The sequence below is a fragment of the Camellia sinensis genome, chromosome 15, assembly GCF_055761805.1.
Source record: "Camellia sinensis isolate YWXY chromosome 15, ASM5576180v1, whole genome shotgun sequence".
NCBI lineage: Eukaryota > Viridiplantae > Streptophyta > Magnoliopsida > Ericales > Theaceae > Camellia > Camellia sinensis.
The window spans coordinates 133728410-133745382 of record NC_138975.1 but is presented as its reverse complement, the minus strand read 5'-3'; the positions used below and the strand labels follow the sequence as shown (position 1 = coordinate 133745382).

At 39.8% G+C, this 16973-nt stretch overlaps 1 protein-coding gene across 6 annotated transcripts; it reads left to right on the top strand.

Annotated features, from left to right (window-relative positions):
• Positions 1-670: 670 nt before the first annotated feature.
• Positions 671-16494, top strand: LOC114273077 (uncharacterized). Of its 6 annotated transcripts, XR_014356999.1 has the most exons (5): positions 685-1096; positions 13498-13891; positions 14320-14444; positions 14751-14967; positions 15909-16494. XR_014356999.1 is itself a non-coding variant. In XM_028214845.2 (2 exons), exons 1-2 carry the CDS (start codon positions 1022-1024, stop codon positions 16200-16202), a joined length of 369 nt encoding a protein of 122 aa, XP_028070646.2. In that variant the 5' UTR covers positions 671-1021; the 3' UTR covers positions 16203-16494. The 6 variants fall into 6 exon arrangements, 1 of the variants encoding a protein (XP_028070646.2); XR_014357000.1 differs by lacking the exon at positions 13498-13891 and having other exon boundaries at positions 681-1096; XR_014356998.1 differs by lacking the exon at positions 685-1096 and having other exon boundaries at positions 10404-13891.
• The last annotated feature ends 479 nt before the right edge of the window (positions 16495-16973 follow it).

The following is a 16973-nucleotide window of genomic DNA, read 5'->3' as shown; positions in this document are numbered from 1 at the left end:
GGTTTGGTAATTTGTTTAGAAATTTATTTGGAGTTCCTAGCATAACCCAAGATGTTAAGTAATGAAATTTACATGTATGTTTTGTAGTGTGTCAGTTGGTATACTAATTAGTATTTTTAACATTACTTAAAATATTTTGGTTAGGTTTGAAACTGTCATTCTTAAAAATTTATGATCACTCATAGAGTCCTAATATGATCATAAAATATAATTCATAATTTATGAATTGTGAAATTAAAATTTATAATTTACATATGTATCTATAATTAAAATACTGGAGACCCAAAAATGTTCCATAATTATACTAATAATACATTTGAGTGTTTATAGTAGGTAAACAGTCCAATATAGTTGTAAATTGAGCCTCCCTGTGGATATTAGTTTGGGCTAAAATAATTGCATAGGACAAAGTAAACTATATCATATAAGATAAATGTCATATTTAAATTATAATTATTTTATTATTTTTTTAAAAAAATAAAAAAAACATAAAAATTTATTCAAAACAAGATTTTTTAATCACAAATTAAAAAATTAAAAAAAACTCATATCCTGGACGAATCTTAAATTTCTAACTAGTAATCACATTTTATATTAAAAGTATGATTAAACTTATATTTAATTGTATATTAAAAAAATCAAATCAAATTGTAGATGTGATCGGGGTCGGATCAGATTGAATTGCACGTTAAAATAATCGAATCAAATTGTGCGATTTGATTGGAATCGGATTCGATTTGCAACTATTTTTTTTAGGGAAAGTAACCTAATCGCCCCTTTTTTTTTTTATTTTCGGTTTCAAAATCTATTTGATGATTACAGAGCGGTTGAGTTTCGCGGTTGACTGTCTTTAAAATTTTCATATTTGATAGTATTCTATTCTGGCCAATACAATACCAGGACACGTATCCAAAGCCCCAATGTTTGAGAGCTGAACTCAAGCCCTAGACGAAGAAGAAGAAGAGAAAGCAATCAAGTCGATTCAAACACTGTTTTACAAGAGATCTTCTTTCTCATATCGATGTCGGACTTTTTTCCAGACGAAATTGTGGTTGAAATCCTCCAGACTACCCACCAAATCCCTAATCCAATTCAGGTCTGTTTCCAAATCCTGGTACTCTCTCATCACTAGCCCTAATTTCATCAATACCCACCTCAATCACTCACTCACTTCCAATACCTACCTAAACAGTTATGATAACCTCCCACTCATGATAGTTAGGCAATGTGTTTCTACTTCGGATCCCAGAACAGAGCACTACAAACTATTTCTTGATTCTCAAGACTCATTTGATGAATATAAAGAACTTGAGCTCCTAATTAAGAGTCGTCGTCTCCACTTTTTTTTCGCAACTGGGTCTGTGAAAGGTATGTTTTGCCTTCACGAACAGGATGGTATTTTCTTTGGAACCCATCGATTAGAAAGTCCATGGCTATGCCCAAGCCTACTCTCAAGACCTCTGTTAGATATTTAATGTAAAGAGACAGAGAGAGAATCAATTATGTATATATTGATGTTCAATTATGTATATATTGATGTTGTATATTACATATTTGAATAGGTACACGCATCCCTTTATATAAGAGAGAAGATGCTAAGCTACAAACATGATGCAAACACCATTATGGGAAAGTAGCCGAAAGGAACCGAAAGCAAATGCACTATTTATACTATCTAATACATATTATAACCACACCACCAACCACAACCACCACAAACACCGATCGTACTTTTTCGCCTCTTCTGCTGCTCTCTTCCTCTTGCCTCTATCTTGGGCGTCCCTTGACAGCCCTGCCTCCGTGCTTTCAGTCCACCGAGCACGTTGCCTCCCTGCTGTTCCTCAAACGCAACATATGGCGGACCTCTAGATCGGAACATGACAGTGGCCTTTTGTTTTTAGCTCTTTGTTTTCCGCCTTCAATGCGCATGTCTCTGCTCGCACATCCTTATACATGCGCTGGAGTAGAGTGAGTTGGGTATTTAACTGGTGCACCTCACTAGTTCTATTCTGCAGTCGGTGCGACAACTTGGAGACTGCAGTCACTATCTCCAAGCACAACTTCAGTGTAAAATAGTTGGCTTCAATGTTCGTTTGCATTGCCATTATTTGCTCCACTAACAATATCAAAAAGTTCAACGCAGCAAGGACAGTTGCACTCGGTCCAGGGGCGTTTGGTTGCGTTTCAAGGCGACAGAATTGGTTATCTCTATTGTGGACTTATTCAGGTTTGGAAAAAGGGTGAGTGGACCACGGGAAGAAGAGACCATGTCATGTTAGGGGTTGCAGAGTGTTTTAGAGAAGCAGAGTGTTTCAGAGAATGTCAGAAAGGATTTGTAGCTATCAGAGAATGAAGAGATTTTTGAATGGTTTGTTTTGTACTACCTCTATCCAGCCTCAACCTCGATTTAAATAGCGAGCGAAGTGACGAAGACGACAAATGGGAGTGAGAGCCACGTGAATCGTGCGACACTCGAAGCCACAGTGTTATGCGTGACTTTTGAGGGCGCTATATATATATGTATATATTTGGGCTGCTTATATACATGACCACATTGTATTCTCCAACAATCTGACACGACCACACAGTGTTTGCTACAAATGGTCTGACACGACCTCACAGTGTCTTCTACAGCGGTCTGACACGACCACACATTGTCTTCTACAACGGTTCGACACGACTATACAGTGTCTTTTATAACGGTACAACACGACCACATAGTGTCTTCTACAACGGCTCGACACGACCATACAGTGTCTTTTACAACAGTTCGACACGACCATACAATGTCTTCTACAGCGGTTTGACACATTCTTACAGTGTCTTCTACACTGGTCTGACATGAACCATACAGTGTCTTCAACACCGGTCTGCCACAATCATACAGTCTCTTCTACAATGGTCTGACACGGCCACATAGTATCTGCTACAACGGTGTAACATGACCATACAGTGTCTTCTCCAACGGTTTGACACAATCATACCGTGTCTTTTACAACGGTCTGACACGACCATATAGTGTCTTCTATTCTATTTTTATTTATTTTTCCGTTTTGTTACTCTCTCCAAACTCAAGTTGGTTGGTATATATCCTCCTTGAGTTTGAGGGGAGCTGTTAATGTATATTATATAATGTAGTGCAACATTAGTATTAAAATATGTATAGATAGTGCAGATAGTGCATTTGCTTTTGGTTCTTTTCGGCTCCTTTCTCATGATGGTGTTTGCATCATGTTTGTAGAATAACATCTTCTCTCTTATATAAAGGAGTGTGTGTACCTATTCAAATATGTAATATAGGAGACACTATATGGCTCGTGTTGAACCGTTGTAGAAGACACTGTATGGTCGTGTCGAATCGTTGTAGAAGACACTGTATGGTCGTGTCGAATCGTTGTAGAAGACACTGTATGGTCGTATCGAACCGTTGTAGAAGACACTGTGTGGTTGTGTCAAACTGCTGTAGAAGACACTGTGAGGTCGTGTCATACCATTTGTAGCAGACATTGTGTAGTCGTGTCGGACCGTTGGAGAATACATTGTATGATTGTGTATATAAGCAGCCCAAATATATACATGTATATATATATCGCGCCCTCAAAAGTTGCTCCCAATACATCAAAAGTCGCGCATGACACTGTGGCTTCGAGTGTCGCGTAATTCACGTGGCTCTCGCTCCCGTTTGTCGTCTTCGTCTCTTTGTTCGCTATTTAAATCGAGGCTAAGGCTGGATAGAGGTAATGTAAAACAAACCATTCTGAAATCTCTTCATTCTTTGATAGCTGCAAACTTTTTCTGACATTCACTAAAACACTCTGCTTCTCTAAAACACTTTGCAACCCCTAAAATAACATGGCCTTTTCTTCTTGTGGACCGCTCACCCTTTTTCCAGACCTGAATGAGTCCGCAATAGAGATAACCGGTTTTGTCACTCTTGAAGCGCAACCAAGCGCCCCTGGTCCGAGTGCAGCTGCCTTTGCTCCGTTGAACTTTTAGATACTGTCAGTGGAGCAAATAATGGCAGTGCAAACGAACATTGAAGCCAACTATTTTACGCTGAAGTCGTGCTTGGAGACAGTGACTGCGGTCTCAATGTTATCGCATCGGCTACAGAATAGAACTAGTGAGGTGCATCAATTAAATGCCCAACTCGCTCTGCTCCAGCACATGTATAAGGATGCGCGAGAAGAGATATGTGCATTGAAGGAGGAAAACAAGGAGCTAAAATGGAAGGCTACTGTCATGTTCCGATTTAGAGGTCCGCCATATGCTATGTTTGAGGAGTAGTGGGGAGGCAACGCGCTTGGTGGACTAGGAAGCACGGAGGCAAGGTTGTCAAGGGACGTCCAAGGCGGAGGCAAGAGGAAGAGAGCAGTGGAAGAGGCGAAAAAGTAAGGTCAGTGGTTGTGGTTGGTGGTGTTTTTTTTTTTGTTTTGTGTTGTTTTGGTTTTTGTGTGGAATGAAATAAAATAAAGATTTGAAAAATCAGAGGTGGTTTGAATCTATGGACTGGTATGTTGATATAATATATTATAATAAAAAAAATATGTATATACGTATAGAAAATAAAAGAAAGTTGAAGAGAGTGGGAATATGCTGGAAAAGGGGCTTATCAACAGAGCTTTATAATAATGAAAATAAAGGTGAGGTAGTGGATGTGCTTGGGAACTGCCTGTGAAAGAGCAAAGAGTCTCTCATCCACCGCCTAGACCACTATTTTACTAATGAAAATAAAGGTGAGGTAGTGGAAGAGTGGGTGAAAAATGAGAGAGAGAGAGAGAGAGAGAGAGAGAGAGAGAGAGAGAGGGAGAGAGAGAGAGAATGAGTTGTGGGATTAGGAGAGTGTCAGTCCATTGAGGAAAAAATAAAAAAGAAAGGTGTTGATGGGGAGGAAAGTGGACCTCTCTCTTGGTGGGACTATTAAAAAAATAGCAAGATGTATTGTATTAATAAAAGAAGGCATGGGTGGGTGGAAATAAAATAAAATAAAATACGATGATATTGGTTTCCACTGAGATCAAACCACCAAATGGAGTTTGCACCATGCTGCATTGGCCTAACTTGAGATATACTAGCATATCCAACAGGAGATTGAGGAAAGGGCTGTGATTGTGCCCCATGGCTTGGCATCATTGGTCTTGTAGCATAATTCTGAGGCTAGTGAGTTTGCAATCCATGTGAATGCGCAATATTTTGTTGTGACAACATATTGTCCTGAGAAGTTTGTTGCTTCGTGTGAGAAAGGCCCTGAGAGCGTAACTGAGACTACATAGGCTGCTGCTGTATGAAATGGCCATGTGGATGTAATTGATTCTGGACAGGACCCAATGTTCGCCCTGGAAATGGTTGCTGATGTTGAAAATATTGTTGAGACACTGGTTGTTGCATTGGCTGCAAAACAGGACGCTGGAGACCAGGATGACCAGGTTGCTAAGCATGAGGATGAACCAGATGCTGTTGTGCTGGTGGGATGCTTGGAACCTAACCCTGTGAAGACAACAAAACAGGGTGTTGGTGTTTTGGCACTTGAACATGTGTTTGTAGCTGAGCTTGCAGATGACGTTGTGGCTGCAATTGTGGAAGAGGGTAATTCAAGGTGAAGAAGAAGACGAGGACTAGGGGTACTAAGAGAGTGACTCGGAAGAGGAGTTTAGAGGAAACTGCTAAGAGCTTTGTGCTGTTTACTCTTCTCATGTAGCTGTTGTAGCATTCGAGCTTTGAGGTCTTGCTGGTGTTTGGAGGAGACGCCATTAGATTAGACTATGATGTAGTAATTGAGAGAGAGATAGATAGAGTTCAGAGTTCTCTTCTTGCAGAGTTAGGGTTGTGGAGAGTGGAAGGTATGTGTAGAAAATTCCAACGGGCAGCAAAGGCAAAGTTGTCGGCCGGCTGCCCGCCGGTGAGAAAGAAATACAGGCCTAAATCTTATAGCTCTGATACTATGTTAGATATTTAATGTATAGAGAAAGAGAGAGAATCAATTATGTATATATTGATGTTGTATATTACATATTTGAATAGGTACACACACTCTTTTATATAGGAGAGAAGATACTATCCTACAAACATGATGCAAACACCATCATGGGAAAGTAGCCGAAAGGAACCGAAAGCAAATGCACTATCTGCACTATCTAATACATATTATAACCGCACCACCAACCACGACCACCACAAACACCAACCTTACTTTTTCACCTCTTCCGCTGCTCTCTTCCTCTTGCCTCCGTCTTGGGCGTTCCTTGACGGCCCTACCTCTGTGCTTTCTAGTCCACCGAGCACATTGCCTTCCCGCTGTTCCTCAAACGCAGCATATGGCGGACCTTCGAATCGGAAAATGACAGTGCCCTTTTGGTTTTAGCTCCTTGTTTTCCGCTTTCAATGTGCATATCTCTGCTCGCGTATCCTTATACATGTGCTGGAGCACAGCGAGTTGGGCATTTAACTGGTGCATCTCACTAGTTTTATTCTGCAGCCAGTGCGACAACTTGGATGCCGCAGTCACTGTCTCCAAGCATGACTTTAACGTAAAATGGTTGGCTTCAATGTCCGTTTGCGCTGCCATTATTTGCTCCACTAACAGTATCGGAAAGTTCAACGGAGCAAAGGCAACTGCACTTGGTCCAGGGGCGCTTGGTTACACTTCAAGGGCGACAGAATCGGTTTTCTCTATTGTGGACTCATTTAGGTCTGGAAAAAGGGTGAGCGGACCACGGGAAGAAGAGGCCATGTTATGTTAGAGGTTGCAGAGTGTTTCAGGGAATGTTAGAAAGGGTTTGCAGCTATTAGAGAATGAAGAGATTTCAGAATGGTTTGTTTTACACTCTCTCTATCCAGCCTTAGTCTCGATTTAAATAGCGAGCGAAGAGACGAAGACGGCAAACGGGAGCGAGAGCCACGTGAATCGCGTGGCACTCAAAGCCAGTGTCATGCGCGACTTTTGACGTATTAGGCGTGACCTTTGAAGGAACGATATATATACATGTATCTCTTTAGGCTGCTTATGTACACGACCATACAGTATATTCTCCAATGATCCGACACGACCACACAGTGTCTGCTACAAATGGTCTGACATTACCTCACAGTGTTTTCTACAGCGATTTGACACGACCACACAGTATCTTCTACAACGGTCTGATACGACCATACAGTGTGTTTTACAACGGTACAACACGATCACACAGTGTCTTCTACGACGGTTCGACACGACCATACAGTGTCTTCTATAGCGGTTCGACACATCCTCACAGTGTCTTCTACACTGGTCTGACATGAGTCATACAGTGTCTTCTATACCGGCCTACCACAACCATACAGTCTCTTCTACAATAGTCTAACACGACCACACAATGTCTGCTACAATGGTCCAACATGACCATACAATGTCTTCTACAACAGTTTGACATGACGATACCGTGTTTTCTACAACGATCTGATACGACCATACAGTGTCTCATATCTTATTTTTATTTATTTTCCTATTTTGTTACTTTCTCCAAACACAAGTTGATTGGTACATATCCTTCTTGAGTTTGAGGGGGGCTGTTAATGTATATCATATAATATAGTGCAGCATTAGTATTATAATATGTATTAGATAGTGCAGATAGTGCATTTGCTTTCGGTTCCTTTTGGCTACTTTCCCATGATGGTGTTTGCATCATGTTTGTAGCATAGCATCTTCTCTCCTATATAAATGAGTGTGTGTACCTATTCAAATATGTAATATAGAAGACACTGTATGGCTCGTGTCAGACCGGTGTAGAAGACACTGTAAGGACGTTTCAAACTGCTGTAGAAGACACTGTATGGTCATGTCGAATCGTTGTAGAAGACATTGCATGGTTGTGTTGAACTGTTGTAGAAGACACTGTGTAGTCATGTTGTACCGTTGTAGAAGACACTGTGGTCATGTTGTACCGTTGTAGAAGACACTGTGGTCATGTTGTACTGTAACAACCCTCATACTGTTTACTGACTAGGGACTGATTGATTACCGATAATCACCGATTACTGTTAAACGAAACGGATAATGACTGATAACTGACTGAAATCGGAATCTGAATTAACTGAGTATATGTTAGTCAATTGCATTCTATCTGTTTGATTGTCTGATTATCTGTTCATGTTTATATGTTTAAACTGCTATTTGAAGGCCTTATCGGCGGCCGAATCTGAAACCGATTGATGTTACGTGACCCTCATATTTAATGTGATTTTATGGTATAAGTATCTGAAAATTGATTAGGTATGATTAAATTAGATTAAAATAAGCCAATTGAAGAGTTGGACTTAATTACCGTTTTGCCATTGAGTGGGCCACTATCTCACACACATACTTGAGCCAAGAACAACATTTCCTCAGCCATTTTCCTTCTCATTGCCGACCAAGAGGGAAGAGAGGAGAGAGAGTGAGAGAAATTGAATTCTACCTTGGGTTTTGCTTGGAGAATTGAAGGAATTGAAGTATAGATTGCATATTTGAGCTCCTAGTCTTCTAATTCAAGCTCTAGGTAAGGATCTTATCTTCTTATTGATGCTATTGAACTAGTTCTTGCATGGTTCATGCTTCATTGTAGAACTAAGTCATGATTTGGGTCATTAATGGTGAATTGAAGCTCATTTCTTGCATGCATGGTTGAATTAATGAGTTTTGAGTTGAATTCATGGTAAATGGTTACATGCATGTCCATGTTGTAAGAGTAGACCATGTTTTCATCTTGTTTTGAAAAGAATGAGCTCATTTGAACAAGCTTTGAAGCTTTGATTTGGTTTAAATCCTTGCATGTTTGCATGTTCTTCATATTCTTGAAAATGGGTTTGAATGTGGTTCTAATTGACTCACCTTTGGGGCTTGAATTCATAAATTGAGCTTTGAAACTTGTTATACATTGAATTTAGTTATGTTTTCCAGAATTTGGGCCCAAGAGGTCGAGTTTGGAGTGGTAGAATGCTTGGTTTGAGCTTGGGAGGCAGATCTGGAAATTCCAGATTTGGCTTCCTCGCTCGAGCGAAGGATTCCCCGCTCGAGCGAGCACCTTTGTCCAGGGCTCCGCTCGAGCGACCATCGAGCGACCATCGCGCGTAAAATTTCAGCATCCAGTACTTTTACTGTTTTGCAGACCGCTCGAGCGAAGGATTACTCGCTCGAGCGAAGCCTTTGATTTTGGACTTACGCTCGAGCGTAGAAAGTCTCGCTCGAGCGAGGCTCCTATTTTCAGCAAACTTTACGAAATATTTTCTAAGTGTATTTTTGCATCCTCATCCCATCCTAGGCATTCTTAGGCCTAGTTTAAGGCATCTTGATGAGGATATCATTGTAGAACACACCAAGGCAAATTAGGGATTAAGTTATGAGATTTCCCAACTGTGTAGCTTAGTGTGTGTTCAATCTGTTAACTGTGTAGGGTTGGCGACTAGGGAGACACGCTCTAGCATACTGTAGCCCAGAACTCTGTGAGTAACAATTGTGTAAAGATATGTTCAACTGATTATCTTCTGAATACTGAACTGAACTGTTTACTGAACTGGTATTATTTACTGAATGAATGTATGTCCTTTATTTCTGAACTGTACTGTGGCATCCTTAGTATCTACGGTTTACTGTTACTGTTACTGTCACAGAGATCTCTGTCGGTTTCCTTGTGGAACCACTACTGTTTACTGACTGATGGCCATCATTACTGTTCGGTCTTTTAAGACCTACTGTTACTGTTATGCTAATGGATGTACCACATATGACTGTTTACTGTACTGAGCAACTGAATTACTGATTGAAATGAACTGTTTTCATTACTGTAAGGACATTCATTCTAAACCCCTTTACGCTTTATGTTATTCACTGGGCTTTAGCTCACTGCTCATATATATATGTAGGTGTACAGGCACCAGACCGCAGCTAGAGGCGTCAGGGTTACTCCAGTTTTGTCAAGCCAGCCTTTGTGCCTCACTGCGAGGTTCCGAGCCTACTGTTAAGGCTTAGGGGTGTTTTAGAATTTCCCCCTTTTTTGTACTGTTTCACTGTTTTGTATAGACTGACTGTTTACTGTACTGTTATACAGGGATTAGGTCCCTGTACTGTGTGACTGTTAATTTTGTATACTGTTTTGTACAGACGGAATGTTTTCTGTACTGTTATGTAGGGTTGAGTCCCTAGTTTGAATGGATGTGAATATTGTTCATACTGTTCTGTACCGTTTATGTGTGAATGTATGAAAAACCTTTTTGGCATACAGACTGTCACAGCTCAATGGACACTATTTATTTACTGTATTGGCTTCCGCCAGGCCCTGTACTCTGTCTTTACTGTATTACTGTTAAGCAGGCCTTCGGTAATCTCGGATTACTGGCCGGTTACGGTGCTAAACCCATAGGGCCGGGTTTGGGTCGTGACATGTACCGTTGTAGAAGACATTGTGTGGTCGTGTCAGACCACTGTAGAAGACATTGTGAGGTCGTGTCAGATCATTTGTAGCAGACACTGTATGGTTGTGTCGGACCGTTGGAGAATACACTGTATGGTCATGTATATAAGCAGCCCAAAGATATACATGTATATATATATATATCGCCTTCAAAAGTCACGCCCAATACATCAAAAGTCATGCATGACACTGTGGCTTTGAGTGTTGCGCGATTCACGTGGCTCTCGCTCCCGTTTGTCGTCTTCGTCTCTTTGCTCGCTATTTAAATCGAGGCAGAGACTGGATAGAGGCAGTGCAAAACAAACCATTCTGAAATCTTTTCATTTTCTGATAGTTGCAAACCCTTTCTGACATTTCCTGAAACACTCTGCTTTTCTAAAATACTCTGCAACCCCTAACATAACATGGCATCTTCTTCCCGTGGTCCGTTCACCCTTTTTCCAAACCTGAATGAGTCCATAATAGAGATAACCGGTTCTGTCGCCCTTGAAGTGCAACCAAGTGCCCCTGGACCGAGTGCAGATGCCTTTGCTTCGTTGAACTTTCCGATACTGTCAGTGGAGCAAATAATAGCAGCACAAACGGACATTGAAGCCAACCATTTTACGTTGAAGTCGTGCTTGGAGACAGTGACTGCGGTCTCCAAGTTGTCGTATTGGCTGCAGAATAGAACTAGTGAGGTGCATCAATTAAATGCCCAACTCGCTCTGCTCTAGCGCATGTATAAGGATGCGCGAGTAGAGATATGTGCATTGAAGGTGGAAAACAAGGAGTTAAAATGAAAGGCCACTGTCATGTTCCGATTCGAAGGTCTGCCATATGCTGTGTTTGAGGAGCAGTGGAGAGGCAACGTGCTTGGTGGATTGGGAAGCACGGAGGCAAGGCCGTCAAGGGATGCCCAAGGCGGAGGCAAGAGGAAGAGAGTAGCGAAAGAGGTGAAAAAGTAAGGTCGGTGGTTGGGGTTGGTGGTGTTTTTTTTTTTGTTTTGTGTTGTTTTGGTTATTGTGTGAAATGAAATAAAATAAAGATTTGAAAAATCAGAGGTGGTTTGAATCTGTGGACTGGTATGTTGATATAATATATTATAATAAAAAAAATATGTATATATATATATATATATATATATAGAAAATAAAAGAAAGTTGAAGAGAGTGGGAACATGCTGGAAAAGGGGCTTATCAATAGAGCTTTATAATAATGAAAATAAAGGTGAGGTAGTGGATGTGTTTGGGAATTGCGTGTGAAAGAGCGAAGAGACTCTCTCATCCACCACCCAGACCACCATTTTACTAATGAAAATAAAGGTGAGGTAGTGGAAGAGTGAGTGAAAAGAGAGAGAGAGAGAAAGAAAGAGAATGAGTTGTGGGATTAGGAGAGTGTCAGTCCATTGAGGAAAAAATAAAAAAGAAAGGTGTTGATGGGGAGGAAAGTGGACCTCTCTCTCGGTGGGACTATTAAAAAAATAGCAAGATGTATTGTATTAATAAAAGAAGGCATGGGTGGGTGGAAATGAAATAAAATAAAATATGATGATATTGGTTTCCACTGAGATCAAACCACCAAATGGAGTTTGCACCATGCTGCATTGGCCTAACTTGAGATGTACCAGCATATCCAACAGGAGATTGAGGAAAGGGCTGTGATTGTGCCCCATGGCCTGGCATCATTGGTCTTGCAGCGTAATTCTGAGGCTGGTGAGTTTGCAAACCATGTGAATGCGCAATATTTTGTTGTGACGACATATTGTCCTGAGAATTTTGCTGCTCCATGTGAGAAAGGCCCTGAGAGCGTAACTGATACTGCATAGGCTGCTGCTGTATGAAATGGCCATGTGGATGTAACTGATTCTGAACAGGACCCAGTGTTTGCCCTGGAAATGGCTGCTGATGTTGAAAATATTGTTGAGACACTGGTTGTTGCATTGGCTGCAAAACAGGATGCTGGAGACCAGGATGACCAGGTTGCTGAGCATGAGGATGAACCAGATGTTGTTGTGCTGGTGGGATGCTTGAAACCTGACCCTGTGAAGACAACAAAACAAGGTGTTGCTGTTTTGGCACTTGAACATGTGCTTGTGGCTGAACTTGCAGATGATGTTGTGGCTGCAGTTGTGGAAGAGGGTAATTCAAGGTGAAGAAGAAGACGAGGACGAGGGCTACTAAGAGAGTGACTCGGAAGAGGAGTTTAGAGGAAACTGCTAAGAGCTTTGTGCTGTTTACTCTTCTCATGTAGCTGTTGTAGCGTTCGAGCTTTGAGGTCTTGCGGGTGTCTGGAGGAGGCGCCATTAGATCAGACTATGATGTAGTAATTGAGAGAGAGAGATAGAGCTTAGAGTTCTCTTCTTGCAGAGTTACGGCTGTGGAGAGTGGAAGGTATGTGTAGAAAATTCCAGCGGGCAGCAAAGGCAAAGTTGCCGGCCGGCTGCCCGCCGGTGAGAAAGAAATACAGGCCTAAATCCTATAGCTCTGATACCATGTTAGATATTTAATGTATAGAGAAAGAGAGTGAATCAATTATGTATATATTGATGTTGTATATTACATATTTGAATAGGTGCACACACTCTTTTATATAGGAGAGAAGATGCTACGCTACAAACATGATGCAAACACCATCATGGGAAAGTAGCCGAAAGGAACCGAAAGCAAATGCACTATCTGCACTATCTAATACATATTATAATACTAATGTTGCACTACATTATATAATATACATTAACAACCTCTATGCATTATCATGGGTTTGGATTTGTTCCCCGGACCAACGATTATAAATTGGTTAGAATAGCGGATTTTTATCCAACTAAATTGCCCAATGTGGAGCAGCCAACAACAACAACAGCACACATTGAGGTTTACTCCCTTAATGCGGGCTCGAGGAGAATGTCTAGCACAGGGAGCGACTCTTATCCGGATGGGATTACTATAAGTTATTTAGGACGCTTCGCTGCTTATTTAGAAGGGGCGGTTCATTTTGTTGTGACTGAAGAAAACCAATGATAAGTTGATTTTGTCATTTGATTTGTGTGATAAGTTGTTTCAAACGATGTTGTTACTGGATGGTATTGTAGGCCCGCTAACTGAGGTCCGTACTTCAGTATTTGGGGGATTGCTTTCTCTGTTATGTTACGAAGATACCGCTGCAAACAAGTCTTGTTCCATTTGGATGATGAAAGAGTATGGCGTAGTTGATTCTTTGTGTAAACAGTTCACAGTTGATCTAAGCGGAGGAATTACGGAGCTATTAGGTGTACGAAATAATGGTCATATATTATTGGAGGCAAATGCACCAAGGGATTAGGTGCTTTCTTCATATGATCCTTCGAGCCAGCAAATTAAGAATTTGGGAGTTTATGCTTCTGCACACCGTTTTGTTGTTGATACTTATGAGGAGAACCTAATCTTACTCGATAAACCAAACGATGCATTTTCTAGAAGGCGAGTGAGCAAGAAGAGGAAAGACAGGTAAAAGCTTGATTCAACTCAAATTTAATCATTTAATTCTCAGTTTTATCTTACTCATATTATATACCACTAGATTTGGTTGCCTGCCTATAAATATGTCAAACCGTAATATTCAGGTTTTGGATGTTAAATTGTTCTGGAATGCTACGAACACTGATCAGCCGTGTTGAATACTTTTTTGTGGCAGTGGTTGATAATGGGATTAAATATTAGCTCATAAAAACTGGTGGGAAATAGATGAATTTGTATGCTGAACTTGTAACATTTAATCCATATTCAATCCGGAGACTCTTTTCATGCTTGCCAAGACTTGCTATTTTTGTTTTTTTTTTTTGTTGTTGATGTAATTGCCTTGTTTCTTATACATGCCATATTATATTCTATTATTTGATTGATGATATGCTTATTCTGGTTTTTTGGTCTCTCAGCGATGATGTAGAAGGCTAAAGTGCCCATAAAAGTTGCAGGTTTTGTGGACAGTTTGTCACAGTAAGATTAATACTCGTGACTTGGTCCGAAAAAGGAGGCCTAATGTTGCTGTTTCTCCACATGGGTGGGTTTTGTGCTAGTCATGTTGAGAATATTGATAATTTTTCTCATAGTTTTCCTATTGTCTTAGACATAAAAAATAAAAAAATGCCTGTTGTTTATTATAAATAAATAAATAAATGGTTTGTAGAGTGTGGTGATAAATGGAATAGTAGTCACTTGTGTATGGTTATATATCCTTGTTTTAATTTGTTTCTTGTAGAAGTTTAGGTTGGCATGTTGATTTCCACACAAGGCAGTGGAAATTGTTATCAAGTTGTAATGCATTGGAATTCTTATTAATTTGTGCATTTAATTTTGTGGTTTCCAGGTTTGACCAAAGCTCTCAAGCACGAATAGATGCACTTGTGATTGATATTCGAAGAGAGCGTTGTGAATATAGCCTCCAATTTGAAGAGATAAAGAGAGAGATAGAGGTAGCAAATGAGGACCATAGCAAGAATGGGGCCTCAACACCATGCTGAGGACTTTGCCAAACTCTATACTTTTTTTTTTTGCCACTTCAACTCAGGGATGTTTCAAGCAATGTAAGTTTTATAAACTTGCATTTAACTGATTGATATATTTTTGACAAGTTAACTGATGGAAATACAAGCAATAATGGGTATTAAGGAACCTTGGAAAAAACCATCCACCGCTTGCGCAAATAGTATGGGAGTGGCATTAACACTTTTTCTTTGCAGAATGAGTGGGATTCACATTTGGATGCTAAAGAAACATATTTGTAGGTAAAGATATCTCTCAAAAATTGTTTGGGATTCTTGGATGCTAGAGAAGCATACTTGTAGGAGAAATGAAGTCTAAAAGAACGAGTGTTAAGGACTTGGGGAAAAATTTTCAAATTCTCTTTGAATGGGTGGTACTTGAATGAGCATGTCAATTCTAGGAAAACAAACTTTTTGGAAAGGGAAAGAAACTGAAATAGATTTCCAATTAGGAATTTAGGGTGACATGTAAATTCAAGGTGAATTTTTATTGTATTTTTTAAATGAACAAGTGTTCAGAAACTTTTGTGGCAACATCATGGGATTCCTGCCCAGGAGTCATGGGATAGGCCTAATAATTTAGTATGTTATAGAAAAAAAAAGGTTGTGGTTGAATAGATTATCCAGAAACAGGGTCTGGTTGGTATTCTTGCCCCATAACTAATATGGCCTTTCGTGTGTATCTACAGCTGGACCCTGGCCCACACATTGAAACACATTTCCTCTCTTCACTTTGCTTAATTTTCATTTAAGCCATGCAAATCGTGTATCCCAGAGTTGGGCCCACCTTTTCCTCATAAACTCCACTTTAATTGTTGAAATGATCCCTACGATGTATTTGAAACTTTATTAAGCATAAATAGTATGAATTAACATAAAAGGAATGTGACTTTGCCTACATAATAAGTCAATATAATTATGCAGTTTCTGGCATTCATTAGTTACTGTGTGATGTTTTTGATGTATCTAATATATTTTTTCAGGAACAAATTGATTCGTTGACGCTCACTGCCACTTCTCAAGGTTCCGTGGTGAATGATTGTGATGTAGCTGAGAAACTGAGCAACAGTTGTGTTCTTGGCAAGGGTGTGGGCGTCAAGGGCAAAGATTTGAATGGATGCACCTCCTCAGGCCAAGGCAAGGATTTGGAGGCAGATTTAATAAAAATGAAGGCTGAATCTGATGAAGGGTTGAACAAGTTGTCTCAAATAAAGGATATAATAATGCAGATCATTAGCAAATCGTTAAAACCTACAGACTACAGTGCTGGCATCTAATGCACAGCCATGTTCCAGGTACAATCTAAAGCTTATTAAAAATTTCTATTGAATTGTGTGCTTTTGGTTATTAATATAGCTATGAGTTCACTTGTTTTTAGTGTTGTTTGAGTTGGAAATATTATGATATTTGTAGGATCTCATTAGATAAAATCAATATGTTGAAGAGGTTGCATGAACTGTTCCTTATTGGCAAAATTGTTTTCTGATTTTTTTTGTATTATTTACTTTCATGCATATATATGCATGTATCATCTTTTAATTACCTTACATTTGCTAGAGTTATTCAAAACCTTGTCTAGCTGTTAGTTTTAATGTTTTAAATGTCGTCAATGTTGTTGGCATTTGTTTTATGGGTTTCTCGTGATGGTGATAGGAGTGGTGAGTCGTTATAGTTGCTTGAGGTGTCAGATATTATTTCAATGAGGACTGGTTGATTGAACAAAAAGGTGATTGGGTTGCCAAATTGATCTAATAATTCCTAGGAATTTTGGTCCCTTTCAAGAAATTTGATTGGGGAGGTAAATTCAAATTTGACTACGGGGGAGAGGGGGGGAAGTTAACCATCTAAGAAGCACAAGCATTTTTAAATAGGTGGCATGTCGTGTTAGACACGGGTACTTGTTGGACACTTACCAAGCTAGTTCAACTATTTTAATAAAAAAATTAAGGCTTGGATTGCTTAGACAAACATGAAACATGTTGTAAGTTTGAATAAAATTATTTGGAATACAATGATAAAATAATAAATATATAAAATTATGTAAAAGT